Source organism: Podarcis vaucheri (genome assembly GCF_965113315.1).
Source record: "Podarcis vaucheri genome assembly, chromosome: 1".
Taxonomy (NCBI): Eukaryota; Metazoa; Chordata; class Lepidosauria; order Squamata; family Lacertidae; genus Podarcis; species Podarcis vaucheri.
Window position 1 is genome coordinate 71,731,582 of NC_138759.1, and position 20,467 is coordinate 71,752,048.

General features: G+C 41.8%; 1 protein-coding gene across 7 annotated transcripts in view; it reads left to right on the forward strand.

Moving 5' to 3' along the window:
• DENND2B (DENN domain containing 2B) overlaps window positions 1-20,467 on the forward strand; it is a 140,233-nt gene that overhangs the window by 92,050 nt on the left and 27,716 nt on the right. For 5 of the 7 annotated variants that reach the window (XM_082193012.1, XM_082193011.1, XM_082193015.1 and 2 more), the window contains 7 exons: window positions 5,236-5,384; window positions 8,530-8,745; window positions 10,390-10,486; window positions 12,102-12,146; window positions 14,376-14,560; window positions 16,010-16,119; window positions 17,826-17,895. In XM_082193012.1, coding sequence (XP_082049138.1) covers window positions 5,236-5,384; window positions 8,530-8,745; window positions 10,390-10,486; window positions 12,102-12,146; window positions 14,376-14,560; window positions 16,010-16,119; window positions 17,826-17,895 — 872 coding nt within the window. Of the gene's footprint in view, window positions 1-2,227; window positions 2,248-5,235; window positions 5,385-8,529; window positions 8,746-10,389; window positions 10,487-12,101; window positions 12,147-14,375; window positions 14,561-16,009; window positions 16,120-17,825; window positions 17,896-20,467 lie in introns of those variants that run through there. The other 2 variants (XM_082193017.1, XM_082193014.1) reach the window with 2 other exon arrangements.

The window sequence follows — 20,467 nt, forward strand, 5'->3', positions numbered from 1 at the left end:
CTGTTAAGATGATTTTGTGGCTCTCCTCATTTTGATTTTATGATTATGACTGAATTTCTTTTAATCTCTGCTATGTTGCTTGTGGTGGTTTCATAGTGTGCTGTTATGTGACTTTTTCTGCCGGGGACTTCTGTGTTTTTAACTTGTTTGTAACCCATTTGTTATGGGGAAGATAAATAAATGCAATAGATAAATAATATGATAAAATGATTCGTCATAGAAAGGGAGGCTCATTTAATTATATTAAAGAATGGATCTTGAATGTTAACTCAAAGTAATCCCTACAAAAGTTTTCAGTGTCAATGAAATGTCTGCTTGGCATCAGTATAACAGAATGGGTTTTACCTTTCCAACAGTTTAGAATTTTATTTTCTCATGTTATTTATTTATATACTATTCCTAAGTCTTCAGGTGTCAAACTTATAGGTTTTAATGCTTGCACCCACAGCACTGAACAGTGTAAACCAATTCCAGTCTTTACTGCATTTAACCCCTTTCCCCCTTGCTGTGTTCTGAGAAAAATCTGCCATCTTAAGCTGCTATTTGCATTAGGAGAAAATGTTGTATTGGTGCCATCTCCCCAAAGCAGATAATGGTTTCAGATGAGGGATTTCCTTTAGCACCTTAGTGTGGGTTAAACTACAAAGCCTAGGACTTGCCAATCAGAAGGTCGGCGGTTCGAATCCCCGCGACGGGGGTGAGCTCCTGCCAACCTAGCAGTTCGAAAGCATGTCAAAGTGCAAGTCGATAAATAGGTACCGCTCCGGCAGGAAGGTAAACGGCATTTCCGTGCTCTGCTCTGGTTCGCCAGAAGTGGCTTAGTCATGCTGACCACATGACCCGGATGCTCCCTCGGCCAATAAAGTGAGATGAGCGCCACAACCCCAGAGTCGGCCACGACTAAACCTGATTGTCAGGGGTCCCTTTACCTTTACCAGTCAAGGAGAGGGTTACATTTCCTTCCTTCTATTTCTAGCTGATGCTGTTTTAAAAACCTGCTTGATAAATGCAAATCACAGCTAATGTCCTGAGCTGACTTCAGTCTCCTGACTTTGTGTCAGTTAGAGTAACTGACCTCTGCCGATATTTCCAAATTCCTTTGATCTTCTTTAAGTTACTATTTTTTTGCACTTATTACGTTTTGAATTTCTCATTTTTCAGAACTGATTGTGAAACACTAGCTTGTTGTCCTTATTTTTTCTCTGGGCAGTCTCTTCAAGGTATCATCATAAAATTTATGGCTTCATATTCATACTCCACAAAGACTGAAATTCCATTAAAATTTATTTGCTGCAAATAGCCAAATAAGTTTCTAAATTATTCTTCATCTGAGCTGGGAGGTATCTTGTCTCCAGGGTTTGTGAGTTCCAGTGCATTCTATACATTTGCATTCCATGCTACTGAGATAATGATCAAGGCCTGCCAATTGAACCATTTTCTATTGCAGCAGCTGCTCAAGGTTTGTCATTAAAACAATCCAAAAATATTGGTTTGTGTGCAATGCCCTTTAAGGCACTGCCTACATTTTATATAGTGAAAGTAGCATTGTTTAATTAAAAAAATAATAATATCTGTCGGTTAGTTTATTCTAAATGAATCAACACTGAGGAAGATCTGTAATTATTTCATTCCTCTGCCACTGGCCAGAATCTTTCATTTAAGCTCCATTCTTTAGCCCTCACTGTTAATCTATCAGTGCTAGACTTGCACACATAGGCACTGCACTTTTCTTTCTCTTGTATTAATTCATACCTGCACACACGAGCCACTATGTCCTCCAGATGTTATTGGACTGCAGCTCCCATCATACCTGACCATTGTCCATGCTGGCTGTGGCTGATGGGAGCTGGAGTCCCTCAACATATGGAGGGCACCAAATTGGCTACTGGGTGGGGTGGGGCGGGGAATCATCCAGTTACACCAATAGACAGTCGATTCAGGACAGGCAAAAGGAAGAACTTCTCCACACAACACTTACTTCGAATTTCCTGCCACAAAAGGTAGTTTTGGCCATTAACTTAGATGACTTTAGAAAATGATTAGCAGGGGCAGCCTGTCCTGCTTTGCTGGCGGAGGTGAAATGGGAAGGTGCCTCTGCTCCTCCCCTGCACATGGCTGCAATGGTTTCTTCCAAGATATTGCCAGAAGAAGCCGCTGCAGCAGGACCCAGTTGGCTACGGGGTAGGCAGAGCGCCCCCGCAGCTGTCTGCCACCCAAGGTGGCTGCTTCAGCCCACCTCATGGGCAGGTTGTCCATCATGATTAGATAAATTAATGGAAGGGGGGTTGGTTTAAAGAATTGCCATGATAGCTAAGTGAAACGTTTAGTTTCAGCAGTAACATGGTGAAAGCAACAGAGGCAGCTGGTTGCCATCGGGCCCTTATTTGTGAACTGCTGGGAATATCTGGCTGGCTGCTGTTGGGAACAGGATTGTGGACCCTTGATTTTTCCTAGAAGGACTTCTGTCTTCATATAGCTGCAGGTACCAACACATCTCCTGTGTAGATGAGCCTGGAGGAATTATTTAAACCAGGGCGGTCCAACACCTGGCCTGAGGGCCACATGAAGCCCTCAATGCCTTTTTGGTTGCCCTCAGCAGCAGCATTTGACTCCCAACCCCACAGCCTTCGCACTGCCTTTCCAAAGCTGGGTAAGCAAGGCCCTGGCTTTGGGCAGGAGGAGTGAGAGCTCTGACAGGGTCCTAGAGTCCTCCATTCTCCTTTCCAAAGCTTAGTTAATGGGTAGGCAAACTAAGACCCGTAGGCCAGATCTGGCCCAATTGCCTTCTAAATCCAGCCCGCAGATGGTCCGGGAATCAGCGTGTTTTTACATGAGTAGAATGTGTGCTTTTATTTAAAATGCATCTCTGGGGTATTTGTGGGGTCTGCCTGGTGTTTTTACATGAGTAGAATGTGTGCTTTTATTTAAAATGCATCTCTGGGTTATTTGTGGGACATAGGAGTTTGTTCATTTCCCCCCCCCCATAATATAGTCCAGCCCACCGCAAGGTCTGAGGGACAGTGGACCAGCCCCCTGCTGAAAAAGTTTGCTGACCCCTGGCCTAGTTAGTGCTTTCCCAACTTTGGGAAGAATGTGAGCTTTCCAGAGCCTCACACCTCTTTTCCAAAGCCCAATGCCTCGCATATCCAACTTTGGGAAGGTAGCATGAGGGCTGAGGGGGCATCACATTTTGGCCTTGCTCTTCTCCACCCCCGCACATCAAGACAGTGTGCAGCCTGCATGTTCTGTGTCAAAGTTGGACTGCCCTGATTTAAACATTGACTAAAGCCTAACTTTCAAAATTATTGAATTTGTTACAAAAAAATAAAAATGGGGGGCATGCCTGCAATCAGGCCTAAGGTCAGTTCTTCTTTATGGTTTTGTTTTTATTGACCCATCAAGCTTTTGGATATTTCTTACCTAGTTGAGTGGCCTGCTTTGTGTTTCATATTGAGGTTACCCAATATTTATTTTTATGTAGGAGTAGCATTTCCTTTAGATTTTGTAAACATTTGTAGAAATTGGAAATGAGAATGTTACATGAATGTTGGTGTGAGGTAACAGCTTCTGCTTGAGTTCATCATGACTATACCTATGCATTTCCCCCTATTTTGCAAAAATATAATTTGCTCCTTTAACTCCTGCACTATAAGGTGACAGATGATAGATTTACTAAAGCATGTGATCGGACAATGGCATTATTATTTTTACCATTCATTTATTACAATAATCTGTATCCTGCCTTTCTATGCACATGCTTGGTTCACACGATGCTTTAAACCAGGGACGTGGAACCGTTGGCCCTCCAGATATTTCTTTGAACTTCAACTCCCATCAGTCCTAGCAAGCATGGCCAATGGCCTGGGATGATGGGGGTTGCAGTCCAGTGACATCTGGAAGACTCTACACCTGGTTTAAAGCCTGCTTAAACCAAACTATGGTTTAAAAGGTGATTATGCAGTGTGCTGGTGCCTGCTGCTCAAATTGTGGGTGCTCTTGGCTCCTTCCTCACTTCTCCTTAGCTGCTGTACCTAAACTAGGGCTTGTGGTTTCTCCAAACTATGAGTGATAACAATAGTAACCAAGATCTATTCTTGGCTTACTGTTCATGGTTTGTTTGGGCAGGGGGAAAACAAATCAGAAGCCTCGGTATAAATGTAACCCTAAGGTTTACAATGGCTTAGCTCCTAGCAGCATGACAGCAGCTGGAGTGGGAGAAGAACAAAGCACCCATAATTTCAGCAATGCACACCAAAATGCTCCACATTCACCTTTACAACTCAGACACTATTCAGCTTTCCAGTTTAACTGCAGCTAGGCCATTCTTCTTATTAATTCAGATTGAAGCAGGTTTTGGGGAAAGCGTGTCAAAATGTAGTATTTCCTAAAAAACCCCAAGAGGATATAGATGGATTTGGGTTGTGGCTGACGTGTGTACATTGCTTCCTAAACCAACAGTGGGAGCCCACTGGATTCAGAGTAAATGGGAGTGTGTTCATAGCCATTGTTTAGTGTAACAATAATTAAATTGACATGCAAACCAAGCCCGAGTGTGCTTAAGGCAGTTGCAAAACAAAACAAAAACCTCTTCCATAATTTTTATTATGAGAGTCAATTGTAACTCTCTGATTTGCAATTCTACAAACACATTTTACAAGGGACATTGTCTCATTGAACTCAGTAGGATTTCTGAGCAGTGGTGCAGTTAGGTAATTTTTGACTCTGAACTTAATAATCTTCACACACACACACACTCCCACAGTAGATAGCAACGTGTGTTCCTTCATTTCAAAATGTGGTGAGCCAGCCCTGCTGTGTTTGGGGCCATTTTGCTCATTCTGCTGAGTAGGGGCCCTGGACACATCCCCCCAAGCCCTGCCCTGATGGCATCCCTACTCCTGAGTAAACACACAGAGGATTGAACTGTTAGTAATCTGCCTGGTTCTCCTGAAAGTAGCTGTGTGTTTAACGCTTTCTTTTACATTCATGAATAAAGCTTGACAGAGCTGTAGGGACTCAGAAAGCAGTCTTGTGAAATCGCTACAGGAAGAAAAAAAAACACCACGCAGTCTTTTGTAGCCAGAATTTCCTCCAAGTACTTCCAGCTGCACTTGGAAGGATGAGTCACGCTGGAAGCGAAGGAGGTTTTCTACGAGCCTTTTGCTTAGTTCACATGATTTTTTTTTAATTTTACATTCCTATCTGTTTTTCTTTCCTTAAAAAAAATTTGTTAAGGAGATTCACCCAAGGAAAATCCGTACGAGGATGTGGAACTAAAAGCCCGTAATGCAGGCCGAAAATCCCAGCAGTTCTCAGAAAGTTCCCTAGATACTTTGCACAGGATGTGGACTCCGCAGGACAGGAAGTACACAACACCTCCACAGGTAATGCTGCATGTCCAAAAGAGGGCTGGGCTATGCTCAGACCTTGTGTTTAGATGTGAACGTGTTTTATTTGTTTGTTTGCAAAAGAACTAGCCACAGGAGCAGAGATAGGAAAAGGGATACTAACTGTAAATGAACTTGATGAAACCAAAAAAGGTTATTAGAAAGGAAGTACAATCCTTTTAGATGTTTGCTGTAGAAAAAAGGAAGATTAAGTTTATATAGATTTGCTGTAAACATTCACTTAAATTCTGTGATGCTATTTGATACTTCATATAGTTATAAAGTTTGTTACCCTTTGCTAAAGTTAGTAACTCCCAGAATGAGTCACTGAATGTTCTGTCAGTTTCAATAGAAGATAGGCAAAGCTCTGGGTGGTGTTGTTTTTTTAACCTAAATTATTATGAATTGTCAACCCAGGCTTTATATCTAATCTACTAAAAATAGTGTTAAAACAATGAATGGGGAAATGGCAAGGCACAGCAAGATTTTCCTTAGACAGATAACTGCTTTAGCTCCTCATCTCCCAAACCAATGTTGCCTCTTATATGACAGTCATGCTGGTCCTGTATGGATGTATGTGAAAATGCTTCATTGGGTTTAGTGTAATTTACTTCTAGAAAAAAAATAACTGAAATCAGAGGGCATTATTTCCAAATGCCTTTGATAAAATTATGTAAGGGCTTGTAATGTTTATGACATAATAGGTAAAGGTAAAGGTACCCCTGCCCGAACGGGCCAGTCTTGACAGACTCTGGGGTTTGTGCGCCCATCTCACATCTATTGGCCGGGGGCCAGCGCTGTCCGCAGACACTTCCGGGTCACGTGGCCAGCGTGACAACGCTGCTCTGGCGAGCCAGAGCCGCACACGGAACGCCGTTTACATAATAGCCTACAGTAAAAACCTTGACGTATGTGGAATGTCAAATTAATTTTGAATCAGTGGGCTTTAGTTCTGAATTCACTTATTGATTATAAATGGGCTTGTGTATTTGTTTTGTTCAAAATAGATTTTTAAATGTCTGATTTTGTTTTATAAAAATGAACACTATCTCTCATGAATTTGGATTAGTGTTGTTAAAGATAGTCTGTGTCTGAGTGCTGATTGGATTACATGATCAACTAGTTCTTTCCAATACTGTATTAGGAATCTAGAACTTATGTTTGTGCTGAAGCAAACGAATTGAGTGGGTTATTATTAAACAACTACATAAACTTATTATTTGTATCTCACACAAAAAAGCAGAAGACATAAGACCTTTTTACACAGATTCTCTTTTGTATGACAAATGGGTGTTTGAAAACTTCCATCTACCTGCTAGCCCATAGTTCCTCCCTTGGCGCTTACAGATTATTACAATGCAATATATAATGTACAATACAATAAAAACGATCAGAGACAGAAACAAACTTCACCACTGGACAGAATAAAATCAGTAACTTTTAGCAAATTACAACTGCTTTCCTAAAAAGAAACTTGTTACCAGCTTCCCCCAAAGTGATTGTGTTAAGAAGTAGACTTCCCACAGTAACTACCTTCCTAAGCTCTGATGACAGGGACATGTGGAACATATTTTTGCATCAGTCTGAGTGCAGTCCCCAGATCTTTCCTCAAGGAAACATTTTAATGGAATGATATTGCACTTCCTGACCACTCAAAAGCGCAGTATATCCCCTGATGATAGTCACTGCTATTACGGTTGTGTGCTCATCTCGCTTTACTGGCTGAGGGAGCCAACGTTTGTCCACAGACAGTTTTTCCGGGTCATGTGGCCAGCATGACTAAGCCGCTTCTGGCGAAACCAGAGCAGTGCACGGAAACGCCATTCACCTTCCTGCCGGAGTGGTACCTATTTATCTACTTGCACTTTGATGTGCTTTCGAACTGCTAGGTTGGCATAGATACGTATAAAAGCCACAATATTATGCATGGTGTGACAAAAGTTGACAGAGAGAGGTTTTTCTTCCTCTTCCTCTTATAACACAACCGGGGGTCATGAATGGTGGGAGATTATGACATACAAAAGGGAGTACGCTTCACAGAGAATTATTAATATATGTTTAGTGGGAGGGAAGAAAGACTCTGTATTGTCATATCTAAAAAGGAAGAGATGAAATATTATTCTAGCTGTGCAATCCTGACCATATTTACTGTGAAGTAAGCCCCACTGTGTTCAGTGGGATTTGTTTCCATGCAGGTGTTGATAGAATTGAAGCCTAGAGCAGTCAATTGCCAAGTACTGAGAGTTCTGTGGAAGACATCCCCAGTTAAAGATTGCAAGCCAAGAGAGTGATGGGACTAGAAGGGCTAATGTTCTGAGCTGGTATAAGGCAGCTCATTATACTAATGGCAGAATGTAGTCTTTTTCAATGAAAAGGGCAATTTTGTCTCCCTGACTAACAATCTCTCCTTATTTACTGTTCACTGAAGCTCATTTGAGGTCTTTCTGCTAATTATATTAAAAATTCAGTGAAGGCCCGGCACGGTTGGACTTTGCCGGAATAACTGTGTTTCTATGGGTGGAATTTGTTTTTCTTCCAAAATGATATTGTAGAGCTGGAAAAGGTGTGCAAAAAGGCAGCCAAAATGATCAGGGGGATAGAGTAACTCACAACAAATGAAGCTTACAATATTTGGAGGCTACTGAATTTTTTAAAGGGGGGGTAAGGGTGAGCATGATAGAAGTGTGTAAAATTATGCGTGGAGTAGAGAGAGTGGACAGACAGAAGTATTTCTCCATCAGTCAACATCCTGGAGCCCAGAGTCATCCAGTTAAGCGAAATGGTAGGCAATTCAAGACTGACAAAAGTAAGTACTTCTTCATAAAGCACATAGTTAAACTATGGAAATCACTTCAACAGGATGTGATGATGGCCACCTACGGATGGCTTCAAAAAGGAACATAAGGCTATCATTGGGTACTAGACAAAATGGCTACACACCATTTCCAAGATCAGAGGCAGGGTGCCCCTGAATACCTGTGCCTGGAGATTATGAGCAGGCAAGTACTGTTGCTGTCATGTCTTGCTTATGGTCTTCTCATAGGCACCTGGTTGGCCAATGTATGAAACACAGTGCTGGATTAGATAAGCCTTTGGTCTGATCCCCCAGGGCTCTTCTTACTTTCTTATGCTTACTTCTTAGCTACCTTCAAAGCCCAGCAGCCAGTCACTAAGAATCGGAAACTGGTCAGAAAGGAGAAGCCATCGTGTACCACGGTTACCCAAGAGACACAGTCATGATGACATGCTGCTGCTGGCCCAGCTTGGCATTCCCTCCTCTCCATCCAGCCTGAATGAAGACAGTTTGAGTACTACCAGCGAACTTCTTTCCACACGCAGAGCCCGGAGGGTCCCAAAGGTAACTACTACTAATCGGTCATGGTGTTGCTTTTTCTTACCCTTGGTGTAATATCCCCAATTCAGTACAAAATTAAGTATTGTTGCTGGAGGCAGTGTGCCCTTGAATGCCAGTTGCTGGGATTCACAACTGGACAAAGTGCTATTGCTCTCAGGTCGTGTTTTTCGTTTCCCCATAGTCCTGATCTAGCAGGGCTCTTCTTATGTTCTTACTGTGAGAGAGATTGGATCCTGTCTATCTATATCTATCTATCTATCTATCTATCTATCATCTATCTATCTATCTATCTATCTATCTATCTATCTATCTATCATCTATCTATCCATCTATCATTTATCTATATAGTGGTGCCTTGCAAGACGAAATTAATTCATTCCGTGAGTTTTTTCGTCTTGCGGTTTTTTTCGTCTTGCGAAGCACGGTTTCGGAAAAGTTTTGGAAAAGCTTCAAAAATCACCAAAGTCTTCAAAAACCTCAAAAAATGCTACCACACCGCATGCTGTGAGTTACTCCTCGAAGTCAAGTCGCAACTGTATTAACAGTTTTAAGAAAAAGGAAACAAACTTGCAAGACGTTTCCGTCTTGCGAAGCAAGCCCATAGGGAAAATCGTCTTGCGAAGCAACTCAAAAAACCAAAACCCCTTTCGTTTTGCGAGTTTCCCGTCTTGCGAGGCATTCGTCTTGCGAGGTACCACTGTACACAACAATGCATGTGGGAATACCTGGGCTGTGGGGGGTGGGAAAGTCCCTGAGCTTTTTTTTGTGCTGCAGCAACCAACTTCAAACTGAAAGGTAAAAGCACTAAAACCGTCATTGCTTACACATGTGGTGTAAAGCACATGTATATCCATGTAACACCTGATGTGGCCTTCTAGCTCTCAATAAAGGGAAAACAACTGCATGAAATATCCACAAAGACATCTGAGTTATGTTGCTGGCACAGTGGGTGTCTGCCTTCACCACTCCATTTCTGGAAAAGATTTTTTAGGTGCATGTGTGGAAAGGGGCGATTACATGCTTTCCCTTAATCACTGCAAACTGGTGCATTGCTCTGTTTTGCTTAAATTATAATGTGAGTAGCAGTTGACCTGATGCTATTTATAATCCATGGTTTGTGCCTAAAGTTTTTTGTTTTTGTTTGTCATGGTGGTTCCCAAGGAAATCACCACTGATCCAACTTGGGTCCTATTGTTTATATCTGTACTATTCAGATAGCTGCGTCATGGCAGATTTGAAACAAGCCTCAATTAAAGTTAAGCTCTTGCATCTTGGTAAAAAACTTACAAATCTAGGAAGGAGACGGAATAATTATCTGGTAGTATGAGCAGTTAGAATGAACAATAGCATATTTATTTATAATGGTAAATGGAGCATTTTCCTTATATGTTTAACTCTTTCCTGTGCAGTTGTGTTTAGTACATTCTTAACAGAACTTCCCCTCCCTCTCTTCTCCCTGTTCTGGGTTTCTCCCAAACCATTTGGAGCAGATTTGGAGAGGGCAGAGGGTGTGCTGAGAGGAGGGGAGGTGCTAACACATCCTGTGCATTGCATGCTGCCCTCACCCACACCTTTTTTATTCTCCATCTTTATTAGAGTTCAAGTGCTGATTTGATGGAGGCTAATGGTTCTCCTCTTCTTTTACAGCTTGTACAAAGAATCAATTCTATCTATAGTGCAAAGAGAGGGAAAAAAAGATTGAAGAAGCTTTCAATGTCCAATATTGAAACAGCATCACTGAGAGGTATATCATGAAATCCGTTTTAGCACCCATCTTTTATTACAGAAGTCACTTTTACACTGATATATTGTATAATAAATAAACAGATAAAGCTGCATGGTCAGGTGCTTGTTCCTAAACACAAACTAGGGAATTGCAGCCAATTAGGGGTCCCTGGTGTGCATCCGTCAGCATTTAGGAATGCCCATCTGCCTTTCACATTTTGCACATTTAGTGCAAGAGATACTAGGGAAATGTGGCCATAGCTGCAGCAAACCTGATTGCTATATAAAGTGTGAAGCGGCTCTCAATGTTTCCTGGAAGGTGCCAGCTAATTTCTGCAGAACTGAAGTGCCCAAATGTGCTCATGGTGAAGCCACACCGGCCATTGATGTATTTCTGTCAACTTGTTGCATATGCAACAATGTGAAAGTAAAACCAATTAATAAAACTGGATCCTGTGTGCATATTCTTTCCAAATGAATGTTTTTAACATTTGCTATGGTCTGTGCATTTCATGTGCATCTTTGTATGTGCATGTGATCATGTATGCCAGTGTGTATGTTCCAGTGTAGCAGAAGTAATGAGAGTTCCTGATGTTCCTGCCCTATGAGATGTACCACTCCGACACCAAGACATGAAAACATAGAGGGCTTAGGAAGTTGTCTTGTACTAAGTGAAGCCATTGGTCCACTCACATTGACTGGCAGCAGCAGTACAGGGTTTCAGACAGGGAGATGTGGGAGACTGAACCTGCGACCTTCTGCATACAACGCAGATGCCTTTCCGCTGGCCTATGGCCCTTCCCTTATATCTAGATCTGAACTTAGCCTTGCTACTGCTTGCTGCTGGCTCAGTTATAGCTGCTCTCTGCCCTTGACACATCGCTGTTAGCCTGCTTAAGAGCAGCCACATCAGGTGAATGCGTCGCCAGCCAAGCTACCAGTATGCCCAGTTACCCAAGTAGGCATTCGTCACAGAATTAATTCATGTTACAGTGGTGCCTCGCAAGATGAAAATAATCCGTTCCGCGAGTCTCTTCGTCTAGCGGTTTTTTCGTCTTTCAAAGCAACCCTATTAGCGGATTAGCGCTATTAGCGGTTTAGCGGCTATTAAAGGCTTAGCAGCTTAGCGGCTAAAAGGCTATTAGCGGCTTAGCGGTTTAGAAAAAGGGGGGGAAGCGAAAAAAAATCGCAAGACTCGCAAGACGTTTTCGTCTTGCGAAGCAAGCCCATAGGAAAATTCGTCTTGCGAAGCACATCGAAAAACGGAAAACCCTTTCGTCTAGTGGGTTTTTCGTCTTGCGAGGCATTCGTCTTGCGGGGCATCACTGTATTCATACAGATTTCTGACTACTTAAGCTTTTAAAGTGTCCCCCTTGACTTCTCTGAGGTGTTACAATCTCTTTTCAGTAAAAAGAATTTGAATGGGAAAGTGTCAAACTAGTTTTCAAAATGCTTCCTCAAGCAGCCTGGAAATTACTTTTTTCTTAAAGATTTCCATAATCCTGAAACATCGCTTGACCATGTATCTTCATTGCAGGACAAAAGGACACACATTATTTTTATTATTATTTTGCTAACTTTAAGAGCAAACCTGAAGTTTCCTTCTGATAATAGAATCCTTCTCTCTCTTTCAGATGAAAATAGTGAGAGTGAGAGTGATTCAGATGACAGGTTTAAAGGTGAGAGGCTCAGCATTCCTTATCTACTAGTTGCTGTACAATCCAATGAAATTAAATGGGAGACAAGGTGATAGAACTACAGCTCCCCCTTACCACATCCCATTTCATCTCTGACAGCAGAGGCACGTGAGGGTGGCAGTGGAGCAGCAGTGGCATGCGATCAGGGGTCAGCAAACTTTTTCAGCAGGAGGCCGGTCCACTGTCCCTCAGACCTTGGGGGGTGTGTGTGGACTATATTTTTTTTTGGGGGGGTGAACGAATTCCTATGCCCCACAAATAACCCAGAGATGCATTTTAAATAAAAGGACACATTCTACTCATGTAAAAACATGCTGATTCCCGGACCATCCGCGGGCTGGATTTAGAAGGCGATTGGGCCGGATCCGGCCCCCAGGCCTTAGTTTGCCTACCCATGCCGCTAGGTGCTGGCAGCACTGTGTTCACTTGGATGGTACAGGGTGGCAGCAAGGTCAGGGAATGGCAGCAGCATTCTATAGGTGCATCCTGGCTGCTACTGCCAACTTGGAGCTCTCCGGACTTTGCTGTTGCCCTAGTCCTCCTTTTGCTGCTGGCTGAGCATCATTATAAATGATGCTGCTGGTCTCTGAGGGTCTGCTGAGCATAAGAATTGGCCTTTGGAGAGGTACAGTATGGGTGCAGTAAGGAAGACACAGGAAAGCCGTTTCATTGTCCTTGGGATGTTTGCATTTGACTAAAGTAATTATTCTCATGCAAGGCCTTGTATTGGTAACCTCCAGCCTTTCATGATAGTCTTGAACTCCAACTCCTGTAATTCCTGACCATTGGCCATGCTAGCCGAGGATGATGGGAGTTAGAGCCCAACGGCATCTGTAGGGCCACAGGTTTCCCAATCCCTGCATTTAGCCAATAAGAATATAATAAGTGGTGGTCATTGTGATGGACAATTATAACACTACTTTTCCTAAATGCCTAAAGCACTTTGTAGATATGTTATATCAGTAATCATTATCTATAGCAAGCCTATATAATATGCCAGTACTGTCATCACCCTATTATAGATTGGCGGCAGTAGGCATTTAAGGTGAACGCTACCCAATACAGTTCTTCCCAGCTTGGAGCACCTGCTCAGAACCAGCATTTTGTGCAGCTTATCTTCTTTTTACAGTTTTTTTGAACATGGAGCAAATTAATTAAGGTGCACTAAATGCAAAGCTTCATATAAAGGAATGTTTTTTTAAAAAAATAAGAAGAAATATGGAGGATATGACTATCACTTAAAAATCCTTTAAAGACAGTAATAATGATGATGATTAAATGATTGTGAAATTGCTGGCCACAGTTTCTCTTCTCCTTAGTCGTCTTTGCTGCTTTTGCTTTCTAGCAGTCTGGTGTATCTCAGTCTTTGTCTGGCCAGTAAATCTGTTTTTATGGACTTATTTCCCAGCTAGTGCCAGAATCTGCTTTTATTCCAGTGAATTTCCTGGCTTTAGGTTGATACAGATTACTGTGGTATTCTGAGGTGCAGCAGAAATGGATGGGTGAAACTGCAGCTTGTTGCTGCTCCTTCTGTGGGGCCTTAAAATTTGTATTATATATTTGTTATTGTATTTTTACCAAAAGGTAATGCTCTTATATTACTTGGGGGCATTCACTCCAAGAGGAGCTTCCTTTATTTCTGCTTTTTAAAAAGCAATGCTATCATCAGTCTAGTCCCTGATCTAGATTGGGACCACATTGCAGGGGACAAAGGGTTAAATGTCTCCCTAATACACACCCTCATTCAAATCAGCCCCCCACCATATCTACATGGGGGGGGGGGGAAGAGAGAAGGGAAAGTTTTGTTGTGCAAGCAGAAGTCCTTGTGTAGGGCTTCCGCTGCCAGGAATCCTTAGTTGAATCTCACCCAGAGGACTTTATCACATCAAGGTTGAAACATATTTGGCAACACAGACCTGATTCTAAAGTGATGTGAGAAGCTATTTTATGTATGCTTGTTTGTTAATAAAGTATAGTGATCGTTACGGTTTACAGCCTGTTGCATTTGATGCTATGCAGTCAGCTGACTTCGTAAAGCTTGAGTAAGTTGTATTCCTCAAGTTTCTTTTCACGAACTTTTATTGCTTCTGTATTTGAAAAGACTTTCATTTATGTAGGAAATAAAGACATGCAGAATTAAAAGTGAACGTGCTTGGGCTTAGCATCTCAGAAGCTGCCAAGTAATACTTCTTGCTTCTTTTCTAATATTAGCTCACACCCAGCGCCTTGTCCACATCCAGTCAATGCTGAAGAGAGCTCCTAGTTACCGGACTTTGGAACTGGAGCTGATTGAATGGCAGGAACGTGAACTGTTTGAGTATTTTGTGGTAGTTTCTCTTAAGAAGAAGCCCTCTAAAAATACTTACCTCCCTGAAGTCACATATCAGTTTCCAAAGGTAAAACAACTTTATTGGATTGCCGTCATTATTGTTATTGTAGCTGTTGACTGCTATTGTAGCATATATGGGATACTGTTAGGTACATGCATAACTTAAAAATAGACACATGTCCAATTTTAAGAAATGTTAGTATAGATGGGTGGACATTATTATTTTATATTTCACATTAAATTTATATAGTCATCCATCAATAAATATTTTCTAGGTGGTTTACAAACAAAATTTAAAATGATGCCAGTTTTTATTGCCCTTGTTTATGTTGTGGATGTTTTGACGAGACTTTTTATTGAAATGGTACCACTGCTGTGATATTTTGTTTTTTTCTAAACTGCTGTGAGGTCATATTTTCAAACAAAGGGCAGCCTAGAAATTATTTTAAGGAAGTAGGTAGGTAGGTAGGTAGGTAAGTAAGTAAGTGAGTAAGTAAGTAAGTAGTAAGTAAATAGGGTGGCTGCATTCACACAATGTGGCAAACTATAGTAAATGGTTTTTCTGTGAACATGGGAGATCGCTTCACTTCTCTCTTAGCACAAGCTGAAACAACGAATTGCAATCCCTGGCTCAATGTTATGGGAGAATGTAACACACTATAGATAGTACAGATGTGTTCACGGTGATGGTGTTACAGCTTGATCTAGGGAAGAAGGAATTGCCACAGTTCCTTTCTATTCTGTAGAAATCGTTCTGCCCTCAGGATAGGATTTTGGGAGTGTGTGGAGCACCATGGTAGGGAGTCAGCAGTGTGGAACTCCTTTGCAATAGGCATCACTTTCACTTGCCCTTTCATTGGATACAACCCACTGACTTTTTCTCAAAATTGGCCTATTGAAATGAATAGCCTCGATAAACTTAGGCTTATTAATATCTCTGGGTTTACTCTAAGTTAGTTGACTACAACCCATAAAGTCAGTCTTCTCAGTGTTTGTAGTTTTCTTTGCCTAGAGTCAAGATCTCATAAGGCTAATGGAATCAGGCAAAGACAATAATGGAACAGCAGCAACAAAAGCAGGATCCTGAGTGGGTTTCTGTGATTGTGTGGAGGAGAAAGATATCAATGAGGCTCTGATATCAATAATAATAATACACAGCTTATCTATTTTGTCATTTGTCTTCTCTTGAATCAAAAAGGCAGTAGTTTAAATTCAAAAGGCACATTTTTGCCTTTCTGCATATGTTTCTGTACTAAGTAATATATATATGGCTTTGGGGGATAAAATATAGTTTTCTCATTTAGTTAATTGGTTGAGTCACAGCTCAATCCTTAACCATGTCTACCTAAAAGTAAGCCCTATTGGGTTCAATGGGGCTTGCTCTCCCAGGTAAGGAGGGTTTCGGATTGCATCCTTAATAGATGTTTGTAGAAGGATAGCTATTCCCTGTGTTGATTTAAAAAGCCTGATTTGAGTCTATTCTGGACTCTGCTGATGTTGACTTATTCAACCACAGCTAGAAAGACCCACAAAGCAAGTTCGCGAAGCAGAAGAACGTCTCAAGGCCATCCCACAGTTCTGCTTCCCAGATGCCAAGGACTGGAACCCAGTGTCAGAATACAACAGGTAAACTATCCTGCTGATAGTTAGAAGACTGGATTCATGGATTGACAAAACACACATAAATCTGTGCCCTTTGCTTGTTGTTGAATGTAGATGACATTTTTTTCTCCTTTGGAACTCTAGTTATGTTCTGCTGGTGCACCACACCTAGTCCTTGCCTCTTTTTGCTGCTCCTGCTAACGCCCTTTGCACAGTATTGAGGAAGGTAATCAGTGAAATTGCTCATAGCAGTTTGATTACTGGCCTTTCTGGGCTCTCTGGGGTTAGAGAAGGGAGAGCTCACTTCTGAGTATCACTAAAGCCCTGTTTAGGTTTTCTGTTACCAAGTAGAGCAGCGGTGGCTAACCCACAGCTCAGGGGGTGCGATCTGGCTGCTCAATCTCTCTCTCGTTCTCTCTTTCTCTCCCTCTCTCCACCCTAATACCCAATGAGTTTGGCAATGGCACTAAAAAAGAGAAAAAAGATCAAGCAGACATAGCATTGGGGTGGGCACAGCCTTGCACTCTAATGGAGATGCAAATTGCCCCTCTCCAACACATCAAATGGATAATTTTGTGAGCAGAGGGCTATAACTTATGGCCTTGGAGTGCTGCATAACAACTTCCTAGGAGGAAGGGCATGGTAGGCCTTGGAAAAGAAGAGCTGCCATGACAGAAAAGGGGAAGTGATTGGCCTCTAGCTACCCTGCACCCTGCTGTGGCTGCTCCCACTACCACTGATGATGTCTGGGCAATGAGTGGCGGCAGGCGGGGGTGGGTGGCTAGAGGGATAGATCTCTCTGCTCCCTTCTCCCTGGTGCTATTACCACTGGCCATAAAAGTAACAGAAAGTGGGGAATGGCAGAGAGGAGGAAGCAGTTTCAGAATATGTGTTTTGGGGGAGGGATGGTGGAGAGGAAAGCCAGGGTTCCTTCTCCTTCTTCAGATCAGATTTTAAGTTGAGCTGGAGGAGAGTTTGGGCCTTTTAAAGCTTGCCTCTCCTTTGAGGTGAGCTTTTGCAAGCTCCCAAAGACATTCTCTGAGCCTGGCTTGAGGGAGCTTTGCAACCATCTCTTGTTCAGTTTTGTATAGTTCTGATAGCAGTCAGACAGCTAAGAACAGAACAAGAGATGTCAGTCTTTGGGGAGATTTTTCCGCTCACCTCAAAGTCTCCATACTTAAAGAAATAGCTCTCAGCCTAACCTACCGAACAAGCTTGTGAGGATAAAATGGGATGGAGGGAACTATGTATGCTGACATGAAGTCCTTGGAGGAAAAGTGGGATGTGAATGAAATAAATGGAAAGGGAGGTTCCAGCTTGAAATAGCTGAATTGGAATTCATTGGTTAATTTGAATATATTCCATTCAGACTTAATTGGATCGGTGTGTTTCTTTCCTCCTACAGCATAAGCTACTGTGTAAACCATATGCTAGCTGACCACTATAAGTGGAGTACTCTGTCTTACAACTGTGAGGCAAAAGAAACCAACCAATTTCACAATAGAATATCTGGTTCTCCATTGCTTCTTGTGTTATGTAATCATTTACACATGGATAAAATAAGTACAAATCCTTTGGTTAGTCTCAAAGCCTCACCAAGACTATGAGATAAAACCACAAGATTTATCTGTCTGGAAGATATCTCAAAACATGTCAAAATATTAATCGAAAGGAATCTTAACACCTGCTTTTTGGCAGCACAATAACATCTGTGGCAATCTTTCTTACAGTGAAACATTCTCTTTTATGCTGACGGGAGAAGATGGCAGCAGAAGGTTTGGTTACTGCAGAAGATTACTAGTAAGTACATCAACTTTTTTCAACGTACACTATGCTAAGAATGTGACATATTATGAGAGCTGAATGTGTCACTTTTGGGGCTGCAGACAAATGCAAGAAGAAAATTAATCTCTTGTGGTCTTAAGGGAAATAGGGCTTTTGCTATAGAAAATCAAATCAAATCCATGTTCATATTCCAGGGAATCTAGGAGTTACTGTATTTTACATGTTTCAGTGTTTATGGCAGGGAATTCCATTTTTTTAAACTAAGCCCACTCTCAATTGTTTATTATACTTGGAAAATTCATACCTACCTACTTCCAAATTGGGCATTTCCAGAGAAGAGCTTACTAGAAGTAAAACAGGATGTATCTGATAGAAATGTTACCGGTTATGAAGAGGATACAGAGCTACTGGCACTCATGACAGTTGATTCTTTCCCCATGGTGATCCCATGAGTACATTTGGACTAGCACTACTAGTTAGTATTAGCTGCAGAGTGCATACTGGACTACAGATGCCTTGCACATCAGCAAACTAATGTATAGGCCACTAGAACTGCTAAAGGGCTTATGCACACTTACCTATTGCCTCACTCTTTCCAGGCACAGGTCCGCACTTAAAAGCTCCCTGTCCAAGTGTTTTTTTTGTTTTTGTTTTGCCCCAGAACTTTCCCTGAAAAAAACTGCTCTTTAATGCTCAGTTGCAGCAAATGTCAATTCAGTGTCAGTTAAGGGTTTCTGTGCATTGCTGTTTGTTCCGATTGAACTTTAAAGAGCAGGTTTTTATGGGGAAAGCTCTGGAGAGAGAGAAAAGGGCACATAGAAACAGAGATTTAAAGCACAGGCTGTCCCTGGAAGGAGCGGAGGAAAGCCAAGTGTGGATAAGCCCAAAGCTAACATTGGGGAAGTGCTTTTTCTACCTACGTTTTATTGCTTCCTATCCCACTCATATGTTTTTAATGATATTGTGTTGTAGTGCCAAACAGAGGCCAGTAAGCTGCATTTTCTCATGCTCTGCCCATCTTCCCTTTTGTATACATTACATTATTGGGAAACTGGGTCGAGGTCATTCTTTGATTTCCACTCAGGGCCAATTTAGATATGGTGGTAGAGGATCTATGTGCTTAAACACAGGTCTGCCCCCAGACACACAGAAATGGGTTGTGCAGGCTCTAGTTTTAACAGCAAGAAGATGCATACAGGAAAGGAGTGCTGAACACCCCTGTCCCTGGTTGTCACTTACCTTTCTGCATCCCATCTCCCAACCACCTTTCTAGCAGTTAAGGATGCTTCTACTATTAGAGTTTCACTAGGGAGTAAAACACACGTGGGAATAAAATGTAGGGGGGTAATATAGAAGCAAGGGAAGATATAGTACCCCTCATCTGTAGTCTCCTTTTGCACTCACTCCCCATGACTGGGGCAGATCCATGATTAGGCACCTAGTATTTCTGCTATCATGTCTCCTGAGGCCATTGCTAGCAGTAGTAATATTATCTAGAGCAGTCTCTGGCATGTACAGTATAGTGAGGCAATCCATGCATGAGAATCTGTTCCTGAATGTGGATTACACCTTGCTGAATTGAGGATGATCAAATGCAACCATTCATATAATGAAAGCCTCTGCCCACTTTATGTTTTCTCCACGAGATTGATGCTCATGACAGAAAGAGCATGTATTTTTGAAATACTTTAATTGATGTGGCAAGTTGTTTTACTTGGGGAGTTTTTTAATTGCAGGGACACGAATCAGGGAGCCAATATGGCAATTCTCCTGTCTGTGAGACAATGATGATAGTAAATAATCAACAATAACAGAATATTAGGAATAAAAGGAGGCATGTGACCAGAAATAGGAAAAATATGATATATGACAACCAAAGGTCAACATTACTGTTGACCGCTTACTCTGTGCTGACACTGCAACACTCACTTTGGCTTTGGTTCAAACAAGTACAGTGGTACCTTGGTTCTCAAATGCCTTGGAACCCAAACACTTCAAACCCGGAAGTAAGTGTTCTGGTTTGCGAACTTTTTTCAGAAGCCGAATGTGCTCCGTTTTGAGTGTTTATGTATTGATTTGAGTGCCACACTTCTGTTTTGAGTGTTACGCTTCTGATTTGATTGCCACACTTCCGTTTTGAGTGTTACACTGAGGTCTGTCTGTTTTTGCTATTTATTTTGCATTTTTGTTTTTGCGGCTTTTTTGTTTTGTTTTTGTGACGTGTGTGGAACCCAGTTCAGCTACTGATTGATTGATTGTGTGACTGCAGTACACTGTTTATTGCTTTCATTTTATGGATCAGTGGTCTCGTTAGATAGTAAAATTAATGTTAAGTTGCTGTTTTAGGGGTTGTTTTTAAAAGTCTGGAATGGATTAATCCATTTTGCATTACTTTCTATGTGAAAGTGTGCCTTGGTTTTGGAATGCTTTGGTTATGAAACAGACTTCCGGAACGGATTAAGTTTGAGAGCCAAGGTACCACTGTAATTTGTGAGGGAGCAGCACATTAAGATGGAACCTTGTTTTGGAAAAGCAGATACTCCCACTTCTGAAGGGACTACCTTGTCAGGGAACTGCCATCGGAGCC